Below are 13,890 nucleotides of genomic sequence, written 5' to 3'. Positions count from 1 at the left end.
ATGAGGCTTGCAATATTCAGCATTTTTGTTATTGTCAACAAATCCAACGATAAGACCAAAACCAACAATGTGTTTGTCTGTCTCTAAATACTTTCTCACGTCGTATCTGTGGATCTCAGCTCCATACATCTTTTAAAACAGGTACAAAATACATTTCCTAAAAATAATTCCCTAGTTTTTAGCAAATGTTACTCATCAGGAGAAGATGCTCATTTGTGCGACTATTTTCAGCTGTGGATTTAGTTGGCTAGTGACTATTTACAGCAGCAGGACAGTGAGTGTGGGACTGAGTCAAAATAAACACTGTGTGTTTGTGGTAATGAAGGACCCCAATGCAACAGTGGGCCTTTTCAAGTGCATATTACCAAACACATTATTACTGGATTAGGTTGTCAGCATGTGAACAATTGTGTCTTTATGTCTTTGATCTATATTTTTTAAATCTTCAGCAATATTTTTCACATTCAAGTGGTGGCCCCTGTGTTTGGTTCCTGTCAGATTAAAGTGTCTGGCCCCATTCAAAGGAATGCATTATCATTTACACAGTCTAGATTTCTATGTTTTGGGGAACTGAAATGCTCTCCTAGCCTTAAATGAAGATTCAAGGAGAGGAGAGGAACAGCAAGGGGGTGGAAAACACTAAACAATTTCACAGCTCTGACCTAAACCCTAGTAAATGTGGACAGACTAACATAAGGAGTACAGAAGCAGGAAAGGTTAAGGATAAAAAATACAACACATATATATCTATATAGATATATAAACATAACAATAATAGTAAAATTAATAGTAATAATAATAGTAAAAGAACATGCATAAATTATTAAATGTAAGAGGATACAATTTTCTGCCATAACAGTAGTAATCTGTGTTTTTCCTACAGGTCCAGACGTGATCTTATGGTGGATTGAACTAACACCCTGTGAATAAATGAAATACTGTCTTGTAATTGTTGGCATGTTAAGTAAATAGGTTAGACTTTTTGATACACAGGAGGCCAGAGCGCTGGCCAAAGGCCCTAACTAGCCCAATAACTGAAATTAATCTCTGTTTTTCTTCCTTAGTGATGGCATCAGCAACTCACAGAGTGCTGGTGCTGTAAAACGGTATGACAAAATGTTTTAGTGAAGCAAGAAACTTTTTTCCCACATGTGTAAGCGACATTGCCTTCACAGCTGCCCTTTGTAGCCACAGCTACTCTCCATTACTTGGAGCCAGGGACTTGGGTATTCATCAAGGGCTATGGATTACTGGAACAGCAGTAAAGGTCTCAGTAAAGGCCCTATGATGATTTGGGGCCCTCAGGTTACATCTTAAATCAACTAGCTGAGGCTGAGGAAACTAAGGATGTGCTAAGGACACGCCAGGATGGCATGATGTTGTTCAGGTAATAACAAGTCACTCAGAGATTATGTGAGAAAACATCTAAATTATTTTGAGACTTTTGCAGGCTCCAGTCTTGATAGGTGTCTCGAGCTTTCATCTCGCTCTGAAAAATTAATATCTTGCATAGATGACATCCTACAATCCATAAACCCAGCTGTTTCCACTCCAATAAAAAATAAGTGGGAAGAAGAAATGGGCATCAGACATCCAATGAAAGGAAGGTTTGGAGAACATCCATCGTTGCTCTAACATTACAAGGCACCGTTTAATCCAGTTTAAAATCTTACAACGCCTCCACTACTCTAGAGAGGGGTTACATAGAATATACCATTTGATCTCCCCTACTTGTGCCAGATGTTCTTTGACGGATGACACACTACTTCATAGCTTTGCTCTATGTCTTCATGTCCAAACCTACTGGACCAATATTTTAGGATTACTATCAAGAATGCTACATATAGAGCTGAAAGCCAAAGTATGTGCTATTATCTTGAGAGTATACAACAATACTATGAAACTGAGTAATACTCAGCAATGTTTTCTATCCTATAGCCTAATTTCTGCAAAAAAACTGCTTCTTACACATTGGAAAAGAAAAGAAGTCCCCACTACAAAGATGTGGCTTAGTGATCTCACAAACACACTGCACTTCACAAAGAATAAGATATACTCTCATGGACAAACTTCCTCATTTAGACACGATTTGGACACATCTCACTCTTTATCTTGAACACGTGACCCAAGAGTAATATTTTCCCTCTGACATCAGCTGAGTAGTGAGCCGATGGTTGGGGTAGGGTGGGATCAACCTGTTCTTCTTGTGTGGCATTTTATTACATTTTGTCCTGTATTTTGTTTTTATTCTAATTGACTTTTTTTCTTATTTAATGTGTGTTAATGTCACAACCTCATTTATACAAGTTCATTACAACTAAAGAAGAAAAAAAAGGGCACTTTATGTTGTGTCCATCTACTGTATGTCAATATGGCTGTATAAGCAGATCTGTACGGTTGTATTTGTATAAATGCCATTTGCTCAAATAAAACATACATGAGCTAAGAAAAAGTCACTCCAACTCGATTGAGGACATCACGGTAAAGAATTGCCACACATATACGCACAGGTACATAACATTCATTGGTCCTTGGGGGACGTGAGTGAGGGTGGGGAAGAAGAAAGAAGAAGGCAGCCAAACACTACACTACACGTAGCATTGAAATACAGAGTGACCAATGAGGGATCAACAATGGCCAGGGTGGGAGTGGTAAAGTCCCAGGAGTTCAATGTTGTTTTTGACTGGTATTTCTGTGATTATGGTGTTTCCTATACTGTACACACTTGACTAGCCTGCATCCAACTCGACCACATAGTCTTAACAGATCAAAGCGAGCAGTAACACCATTGATCGACACAGCCCTCTTAGAAACTTATGCTAAATGTCCACTTCTCACAGTCATGAAAAATGCAATTCCTTTAAACAGCACAGTTGCATGCCGTGCAGTGGCTTGTCCCTCCGTGAAGGTTCTTCATCTTCCTTGTCCTCACCCTCGGGTTTCTGCTGCCTGAGGTATTCACTAAGCCCTTCATCTTTTTGTGCCATCTTCCTGATGTACTCCTGGATCTTTGTCGTTTCATCCTGGACAGTGGTCTTGACACTCACAAGCCCTCGACCTCCCTCACTACGCTTGGTGTACAGTCTCAGGGTGCTGGATTTGGGGTGAAATCCTCCATGCATTGTGAGGAGCTTTCTTGTCTTGATGTCAGTGGCCTCTATCTCCTCCTTTGGCCAGTTTATTATACAAGCGGGGTATCTGATGACTGGCAGGGTGCATGTGTTGATGGTTCGGATCTTGTTCTTCCCATTCAGCTGACTTTTCAGGACCTGCCTTACTCTCTGTAGGTATTTGGCTGTGGCGGACTTCCTTGCTGCCTCCTCATGGTTTCCATGGTACTTGTAGCTGTCCTGAACATCTGCAATGTGGCCTTCTGGTAGTGCAATCCCCTCGGTTCTGATCATTTTCATCTTTTGGTTACCATGCAACCAACTTGTCCGGTCCGAATGACATGCCAATGTCGTTGCTGTAGATCCTGGTAGTGTGGATCAGTGAGTCGATGTCTCGCTCATTTCTGGAATACAGCTTGATGTCATATATATACATATATATTTATATATATACTATATACATATATATATATACATATATATGTATATAGTGTTTTTTACCTTAACCTTTCCTCTCAATATTAACCTTTTCTTATTATTATACTCTTTATCAGTCTGTTCACATATGTAGGGTTTAGGTCAGAGCTGTGAGATTGTTCAGTGTTCCCCCTCTTATTCCTCTCCTCTCCTTGAATGTTCATTCAAGAACGGGGAAGGATCTCTGTTCCAGATGCCCGAAGCGGCCCTAGGCATCAGGTCTCTGGAGCAGCTGTATATGTGTTGTGGTACTTCTCTGTTTATTCTCTTTTATTAATAAATTCTTCAAAGACAACAGTTTGTTGTAACTCAATTATTTGCTTAATCCCTCACCATTTTTATTTTTGTACCTTTATTTTACCAGGCAAGTTAATTAAGAACAGTTTCTTATTTACAATAACGGCCTGGCAGGAAATAAAGTCCTCCTGTGGGAAAGGGTACTAGGATTAAATAAAAACATAAAACAATAGACAGAGAATGCAGGACAACAACACAGTCCCGACAATGATTATTGATGACAGACTAGACATAAGATAATCTACAGAGAGTAGACCATACAACAAATGGCACAATAGTTGAGTAATAAAAACAATCTAGATAGTAGCAGAGCAACATATAACAACAACACATAACATCATATGAAGCAATTACAGTTTTCTGTAAACGAGTTGGTGATTTTGCCTTTAAAAGTGGCAGTGGTGACTAGAGTGGAGAGTTTTATTGTGTTTTGGAGTTGGTTCCAATCACCAGCAATATACAATTTCTACGAGTGTTTGCTGCTTCTTATTAATTGAATAACTTATTTATAAGATCCACATATCTTTACAGACTAAAACAAATGCAAAAATTATTAACAGATTCATCAGGAAATGAATTACTTCTTATGGCCCTAGTATTTTTCACATTACTTGTGGTGATAATAATAATAGACTGTATTTGTAAAGCACCTTTCATCCATAAGATACAGTCCAAGGTGCTTCAAACATCACAAAACACCAACAAAAAAACATTTAAAAGACTTAAAAGACTGTCAACAAACATGTCAGATTTTTTTTAGTGGTCTATTCCATAATTCTCATCTACAACAACAAAAGCCTCCTCATGCTTGTTTGTTGTAACTGTGGGTACATTTAATGCTCCAGTACTTCATGACCTCAGGCAGCAGTTTGACACATTAAAGGAGAGAAAGTCAATGACGCCTGAAGGTGTGAAACCATTAGGAGCTGTGTAAAGTTATTAATATCACTGGGACAAGGACTCTTAGCTTACCAGTACAGTAGATTTAGATTAAATGGGGATGATGACTCAAATAATCCTGTCATATAGTTTGTAGAGTTTATATCCAAACTCATGTCAGGTTTGTGCACCTTTCCACAGGAAATGACTAATCCAAATATTACTATATATCAATACTTCTAGTTTACTTGATCGAAATACATAACAGTCACTTTTTGAATTATGTGTATTTCTATCTTTGTTTTTTCTCTTACTTTGATGGGGATTGTCCCTTTGTCTTATCACAAGGTTCTATGTTGGGGCCACTACTGTTTATAATTTACCTCCTTTTCTTTAAATTCTTTTCAATGTTATGCTAACAATACAGAGCTTTATGTGTCCACTAAGCCCCATTCTATTCTCCCCTCCAATACCCACACTGCCTGTCTCCGTGACATACAGATATGGATGACAAACAACTACCTACAACTCAACAGTAGTAAGACTGAGCTACTACTCATCGGTTCTAAATCTACACTCTCAAAAACTAATATCTCTTCACACTCCATTGTTGAAGCCATCATGCCGGTCTCCACACAAGTTAGGAGCCTTGGTGTCACCCTGGACAGTCTTTCTCCAGTCACATAAACAGTGTCTCCCGGATTGCCTTTTTTCATCAGTTAAACATCTCCAGACTACGCCCTGCCTTAACCCAACACTCCACGGACGTCTTGAGCAATGCTTTGGTCACATCAAACAATGACTACTGCAAAGCAATCCTGGCAGGCATCCCCAATAAACTTATTCAGCTCAAGCTCATCCAGAACACTACAGCAAGGATCACCTCACGCTCAAAGTCTACTGGACATGTACACACATTGGCTCCCTGCGTCATAACTGATTAATTTTAAAATCTTAGTATTAATATTCACAGGAAAAGAATATGAAAAACTATTTTGATTATCAATTTTAAGTAATTTATCAAGCAAGACTGTCAAACATTACCCGGTTCTAGCTTCTCAACAGTGATGATCTGCTGCATTTTGGGGTTTTGTTCAGACAGAATGGGTAAATTGAAGATGTCATCTTGGTTTTCTCAGAACTTGTGATTGGTATTTACTATTAACTATAACTATTTTTAAACTTAATTGAAAAGGTGATTGTTAGTTGCAGCCCCAGTTAGCAAACAGGTTTCTAAGGTAACAGCACTGTTTCCTGTATTTCTTTGTCTATTTTGGGGGTATATTTTCATTTTACTTTAACTGATTTCTTTTCCTCATTATGTTTTTAAATGTAGTTCTAATGCATTATGTATTTATGTAAAGTGAGTTGCCTCTGTGTTTAAAAAGTGCTTTTCTGCATTAATTTTTCTTTATTTAAGATGTTTAACAGTTATGCCTTCATGTTGCATTGCTTAAAAAACATTGAGCATACAGCACCTTCAAGCCCAGTCTCTTTTTCATTAAGCCAATTTGCATCCTCCCCCATGTGTCCCTCCTGTCCCTCCACACTCACCCTCTCTCCTGCCATTTCTCAGGCATCGCACTTTAGGGATCTGAGCGAGCAGCTGGCAGTCCTCAGCTGGAGGGGGAGAGCAGAGGAGATGGGATGTTATGATGGAAGCAGAACACACACGGAGAAAAACATACCTCCTCATTGCATCATCTTACACACACTCACACACCCACATACACACACATACATGGATTTTGTGCACTTAAACACAGTCACGCAAGGAGACAAGGCTATTTTCACCACAGTGTAATATGAACTAAACACATCACATTCAAACACAACATCCATCAGTGCTCCATCACATTCCTGCAAACAATCAGAAACACATAAACACTAAAAGCACACGGTTCAGAGAGACTGCGTGTTGAAACAAAAGAGCTTAATTTAATTGGATAATTAAATTCAAAATCTTTTTTCCATAAACAAATCAGCGGAGCAGTTCGTTCCCATCATCTACTCCCTTTTTCTACGTGAACAGTCTCTGGCACAGACCTTTTGTTGATGCGTACGGGCGGACATCGTTACAAACATGGGTACACACACCCTTGAAAGGATTAACATTAGCAGCAGAGAGTGAGTGTGATCTTGCTGAGGGATTGTGGGTAGATCAAGCAGACCCCTTCCCCAGCAGCAACACGGCCTTATACTGACAGAAACAAGCATGACAACTTGTAATCCCCCTTGATTAAATTTGCTGTGTGTACAAACCTGTTTGTTTGCATTTAAGCTGTCCTATCACGGGGGACGTGTGTGTGTGTGTGTGTGAAAGTAAAAATGTATTAGTGCTCATAAGGAGTGGACAGCTGTCCACACACAGCTGTGTGTATGTGTGTTTGTGTGTATGTGTGTGTGTGTGTAGTGAAGAGGAAGGGGGCTTTGCCCAGTCAGGGAAGATGAGCAAAAAGTCACAGATCACACCCACTGAGCAGATGTTGTACACTTTTAGCCAGATTAGATGCGTGTGCATGTGTATGTGTGTGCGTGTGTGGGCGCTTGCATGTATTATACAGTTACATGTTCACAACTGCATACTGTGCACTACTGTTATCCATGTTTTGAATATGAATCATGTCCGCTGTGACGGGTGTGGCCTATCTCTCGCTGATTGCAGTAACTCTGGGCACCTGGGCTAATTGCCCTGTAGAGTATTTAACGCTTTATTCTCATTCTTAGGGGCTGAGGTTGCTGCTGGGCTGACAACAGACAGACCTCTCTACTAACTTGCTACCATCTGTTTCCCTCCACAGGTTCCACCTTTGCCTTGGTTTCTGGACATGCGTTTTTAGTTGATAGTTATTATTTCTTGCACATTACAACACCCTCACACACATTTTCCATGCATTCATCATCCTGACTTGACTGAAACCACTGATGTTCATGACCCATACTTAACCCTTAATTTGGTTAATTTTGGTTTAAATAAACATATTTTGTTAAACTTCTACCATGGTGTGTCTCCCTTTTGTTGTGGCCTTTTGAGCCAGGTCATAACAGGGGGAGGAGCAGGAAAAAATACTAAATTAAGTATATTATAAAATGCCACACTACATACTAAAATTTACAAATTTAAGTTTAAATTAGCATTAGTGACGTTGGAGTTTTATAGATGTAAACTGTGCCACACCGTGCATGATTTCCTGTCAGTACAACACCGCAAAGGCAATTAATTTCTTGTAAGCTAAAGTTCAAAATAGTGCACAGTTAACAACAGCACATAGTGTTCACTGGGGTGTATTTTTATCGCAACACTATTGGAGTCACATGCTGTCGTCTGGATCTAAAGATCACTGTCCTTGATTGAGGACAGCATGCTTATGATTAAGGCAAGTCTTAATAGGATTACACTCAGGCAGGATGATCTATCCCCCTGCTGCTGACCATTGTCCCCCACCACCTCCTCCACCTGTCTGCCTGCCGCGTCACATCTACAGACCTATCAGCTCACACTCTCACTGAACCTGACTTGAATATATTTATTTATGTAACTATTTTGTCTTGCTAGTCATTTGACAACATAATAAAATAATATACATATATATATATATATTTTTTATTTATATAAAAATAAAAATACATGATGTGGGAAGCAACTCTATGTCTGAATATGCATTAATATTTTAATAATTTGGGCCAACAGAAAAGAAAATACTGTACATTGAATTAGGTTGGTGTAAAAATTCAGACATTGCCAACATGAGCAAATAAAAAAGTTACCTTTCTAATTTTGGTGAACTGACCCTTTTAGTTTCTCAACACTAAGACATGATGGATGTGAGTGGATGGAAGTATCTGTTGCTCATTCAGAAGATTTAAAAGCTGAAAGATAGAAGGTAAAAGTGGGAAACACTTTTCTGACTGTGTGTGCATTCAGGCTACCAAGGCAACAAAACACAAGGACACATTTGACAGTTTAATTAACTTTCATTTAATTTCATACTATACTTATCTCTCAAATAATTTCAGCTGTTTTGCCTTCATCAGGGTGGTATCTGAGGATGTCTCTGCATCTTTATATACAATCCATTGATCAGTCATGTGACTTAAAAATCACCTCAATAATGTTTGGTTTGGACTGTATATAAATAAGCCATGAAAACTTATGATGAAGACCATAATTATTTGGGATATAAAGCATGGTATGTTGGAGTAGAGCTCGCACCTCACAGTGTGTGTGTGTGTGTGATCTGAAAGGAAAAATAATCCATGTTCATTTAACATCATGTAGTGATTTGGGGCATTAGGGAGCATGCACAACCTCCAGCCTTTAAACCGCACTCTTAAGCAGCAGTTTTATTTTACTTTTCTTAGTAGGGATTACTGAGGCCTTTAATAAAACACAGCATTAGAAAGTGGCAACACATGGAGACCACAGGGAAGAGCTGGAGGAAACAACACAGTCGACTAATTGGATGCTTATTGGTTCACAGTCAGAGTGACACAAAACTAAAAGCCACAAACCAGAACCAAAGTGTGTCTATAATGATTTCACATGATAATTAATGCTAAAAATGTAAATCCAAGACAGGAAGGAGATAAAACATCTTGCTCAAGGACAAGAACGAGACAGTTACGAGACTGTCTCCGCTCTGACCTCATGGTACCGCCAGTTCAACGTGGGTGCATGCAGACTGGCTGCAGCAGAGGGAGAATAAACAAGGCATTAGTAAGCTAATAGAGCTCCCGTTGCTACCGCCGCTGAGACTCTACTGTTTAGATGTCTGGCCAGCTTTGACACCTCTGAGTGTGTCTCCATGTGTGTGTGTGTGCACACAGAGCGCATGTGTGCAGTGCCTGAGTACACAGTGAATGTAGGTCGCTGCGTCCACAGACAGAAGATGCATGTGGTCGTAATTACTGAAAGTGCTGTGGACAGTGTAAGGTCCTGTAATTCTTCTGCTTAATGCTGACAAAGTGGAATAATTACTAAAATGTGGTTATCATCTAATTCCATAGTCCTGGTCAGCGACATAAAAACATAACCTGCACTTTATGGTACAATTAGCTGATTAGCTGATCTGTTTTCTAAATGTCAAGGTCAATTAGACTAATGATTCGAATTAACATAAAAACTAAGCAGCTGCAGCTCATTTCTGCAGTTGCTGTGTTTTTAATGACTTTTTATCCGTCAGTAGTGTCACTGATCAATTACATAACAAGTGAGGAAAACCTCACCTCCAACTCTGTTTGTTTTTCTGTGGTATCAGACGCCAGTGTGACACATCTTCAAAGCCACTCCTGTCTCTTGACATTAACACGCTACCTACATTTCACCTACATTGCAGGAAAATTCCTTTGACGTCTGCATCACACATTTTCAGGCAGAATGTGAAGAGCTTAACACCTGGCACCCAGGGCCGCAGCCAGGATTTAAAAAATAGTCTATTCTAGCTTTAAAAAAGTCCTGTAAAATTATAAAATAAGCTATTCAGTTGTACTGAAAATGTATCTCCCTACTTGAAGGTCTGACTATGGTTTTCAAAGCCTTTTCCAAACAGACAGACAGTCTAAATGTGTTTATTTGATTCAATATATTTTCTTCTAACTAGAGAAAATTTTAGCTTTAAACTTGCAATAACTGACTTGGGGGCCACAATTGCAAACAAGCTGTTAAATTTTCCACTATGTTCACCAGCTAGTCTCGGACTTTGTCTGTTTGCTGTTTGCTGCTGAGCAGGTGGTGTATGGTTGTGTTTTATCACTGAAAACAGCTACCTGCTGTGGCTGAAAATTACACCGATGAGAAATATTAAATTTGCGGCCCTTAAAACCAAAACTTTAAACGTTCACTTAAAAAGTTCGGTAAAGCCGATGGGAGCTGTAATATCAGCAATTGGTGCTCTGTTATAAAAACATTGATTATACCTGCTTTAAAGATGAATCTGACATTAAAGAAAACAATCTTCTGTAATTTTTATAATTATACAATTGAAATTCCTCCTAAAATTCCCAGAAATAACATAGAGGACAAAACCTTTGTGCTGAGAACTTTCACCAGCAATTAAAAAGCAGAAACTCACGGTCAGAGCTGAAGTCATCTATCAAGATTATTTCTTGAATCAGAGACGGAGGACTTCGCATCAGGACACTGGGCGGGAGAAAAAGAGAGAGATGGACATCTGAAAGCAAAAGCCAATGTCACCATTCCTGTCTAATCAGGCCATTTGTGTCTGACCTCATTACCTTTTAATGGTGCGAAGCAGAGTGGAGCGAGCCTCATTGTGGAAAGTGATGATGATACTCGTGGGGGGAAGGTCTGTGTCATAATTCAAAGACGCACACCTATAGAGAGAAGAGTTTATCATTCAATAAGAGCAGTAAGAACTTATTTCTCTTTAGAAACCACATGCATGTGTTAAATTTCCTCAGACACTTGGCACACAGTGAAAGAATACATACTGGGCAGCATTTTGGTTGATTGATTTGTTTGATTAGCAGCGGTGCCCTGTGGAGTAACCTGAACATTGTTGCCGTAGTGACATGGAAATACCTGGTTGCCAGGCAACACCTGCACAGATTGCTAACCCTTTGCTTTAATAAGCTACCTGTTGGGATCACAGGTCTGAAGACGATGATGAAACACATTAATTGTTCATTTGTTTCTTGCTTCAAAGTAGAAAAGTTAAGGCTACAAGAAATATACACAGAGGAATCTTTATTACAAGGTCAACGTAGATTGATCAAAACGTGTTGCCATTTTAAATTAGATTTATTTCAGGACGGTCAGATCAAGACTTTACAATAAACTCACCCTGTCTGACCCTTACACTACCTTTTAGTGTACAAGACACATTTTCCTGAATCCATCCATGTGCAATTCAAGCAAGTTTCTATTTGTGCAGATCAAAGCAGACAGACAGAGCCTGGGCTGGGGCGGTAAACCTGCTCACCTGTAGTGTCGGGTGTCTCTGATGGCTCGCTCGCTGCCCAGCCGGTCGCTCTCCTGCAGGTTGAAGGCGTGGTCTCTGTACGGGTCGTCTCCCGGCTTCAGCTGTTTCCCAGCCAGGTAGGCCTTCTCATCGAGGCCGCCAAGTAGCTGGCTCTGCTGCTCCACCCGCGGGGGCTGGGTCACCTGCAGAGGACACAACAAGGTGTGTTTACAAGTTCACACATCAGACAGAAAAACAAGGATAAACTTTAGAACAATGTCTAAGTAGAATTAAATGATTAAAGGAAGAATTACTGATAAATTTAAATCATGTTAACACACTGAGGGACAAACACTACAGCATGAGTTGTTTTTGGTGTCAACACTTTCAAGTGTCTGTCTTAACAAGTTGTACAGCATTTCATTTTCTAAATTCCACTGATGGTTTTGAATATGTTTCACAGATCTTTTGATAACATCACATGAGCTTCCTCAGCAAATGGAGTTTTCCCACTTTTTGTGGAATTGTAGATGTTCACATTTCCATTTTCTGAACACTGAATTCTCATCCATGTTGGCTTAAAAATTGAGATTGAGGCTTATATTTTATGTTTTATTAGGAACATTTTGTCTATAAAAAGTCAGAAAATAATGAGAAATGTCCAGCAGCTTTTCCAGGAGTTCAAGGAGACGTCTTCAAATTGCTTGTCTGATTTGACTAACAATCCAAAACCTAAAGATATTCAACAGCAGACTATGAGATGTGGTTGAAAGCCCTGGAAAAAGCTAGTTAGTGGATTTAAGCTTATTTTGTCAATAGAGCTGAAACAATTACTTTATAGTCAACAGAGCAAATTATGTTGATGATTGATTAATCCATGTCATTTTAAAATCAAAAATGCAAAACATTCTCTGATTCCAGCTTCTCAAACAGGATAGTTAGTTTCTTACAAGGGTTTTGGTCATTTGATTAGACAACAAGAAATGTGTAGATCACCTTCGACTATGGGAACTTTTTTTCTGACACAGACTGACTGAAAAAAACATTGACAGAAGAATATACAATGAAAATAAGGTTTTCAAGGTCAAAATTGAGTTTTCACACTCATATTCAATTAATATTGAGAAGCTATAAAACTTAGGAAGCTGAAATGTTTGGCATTTTTGCTTGATAAATGACTGAAATGATTAATCAGTTATCAAAATTGTTGCTGATTAATTTTCTGTTTTAATTAATGGTAAATGGACACACACACACACACACACACACACACACACACACACACACACACACTGTGACAAGGTGCTAGCCTGGTGACTGGGAACAATTTGGGGTTCAGTGTCTTTCTCTGGGACACTTAGCAACATTTGCTCCACCTCCTGCATCAACACAGATGAACCAATAAACTGTTCCACTTCTATATTCAGGCATTTTCTGAAAAGTCTAAAAGCCATGTGCAACAAGTCTACTGCTGAATTGCAATCCTGTTGCAACGCTGCTTATCTGAGAATTAAACCTTGCTCTTCTTTTGCCTGAAATCAGCCAAATTATACATCAATTTAAGATTAAAATGTAAATGCTACTTTCTTATTCAGGTCACTGTGTCAGTGCTAACGAGGCAAAATGGGATGGGCACTCATCAAATCAGAATACAGAGACTATAAATCCTTAAAAATTAATCGGTTTCCCCCCCTGGCAACCTGGAACGTGTGAGTGGGAGGTTTAACAGCCAATGAATACATAGAAGCAGACGAGGGTAGCTCTCAACAAAGAGAAGCAGTAGAAAGATGGACAGATGGGAAAAAGAAAAGGAAAAAGAGAGAATGAAGCTTTGTCCTGTGCTGGTTTTTTAAAGGTCGGTGTAACCGGGTGGATTTAGAAAAAGCTCCTGACCAAGTTCAGGTGAGAGTGACCTCATTTTCACTCTCTGCAGAGAGATGCAGCAGAAGTTTCAAGGCTTCTCACACCAATATGTCTGCAGTGCATAGTTATAAATATAAATAAATAAATAAATACTGTAGTAAATAAAAATAAAAATAACTGTAGATGTATTTGATACCACTTTGTTATCTTCACAGACTAAAATTAAAAACCTACCCTACACTACCTGCTCAGCACACAAAAAGCTAATGTCTGGAAGATGGCAATAGTGGAGCATTTAGCAGCTAAACAGACAGATGCATCCCTCAGGGGCTGGTGGGGTGTAA

The 13,890-nt window shown here is 39.2% G+C and overlaps 1 protein-coding gene across 1 annotated transcript in view; it reads right to left on the bottom strand.

Moving 5' to 3' along the window:
• The window catches only part of galnt16 (UDP-N-acetyl-alpha-D-galactosamine:polypeptide N-acetylgalactosaminyltransferase 16), a 40,563-nt gene that overhangs the window by 17,929 nt on the left and 8,744 nt on the right, over positions 1–13,890 (bottom strand). The window contains exons 2-5 of the mRNA XM_038728805.1: positions 11,705–11,886; positions 10,998–11,096; positions 10,835–10,902; positions 6,318–6,383 (exon numbers count right to left, since the gene is read on the bottom strand). Coding sequence (XP_038584733.1) covers positions 6,318–6,383; positions 10,835–10,902; positions 10,998–11,096; positions 11,705–11,886 — 415 coding nt within the window. The remainder of the gene's footprint in view (positions 1–6,317; positions 6,384–10,834; positions 10,903–10,997; positions 11,097–11,704; positions 11,887–13,890) is intronic.

The sequence above is a fragment of the Micropterus salmoides genome, unplaced genomic scaffold, assembly GCF_014851395.1.
Source record: "Micropterus salmoides isolate LMB-PRFRI ecotype aquatic unplaced genomic scaffold, ASM1485139v1 Ms_hic_scaffold_19, whole genome shotgun sequence".
In the NCBI taxonomy this organism is placed as follows: domain Eukaryota; kingdom Metazoa; phylum Chordata; class Actinopteri; order Centrarchiformes; family Centrarchidae; genus Micropterus; species Micropterus salmoides.
This window is presented reverse-complemented; position numbering and strand designations above follow the sequence as displayed.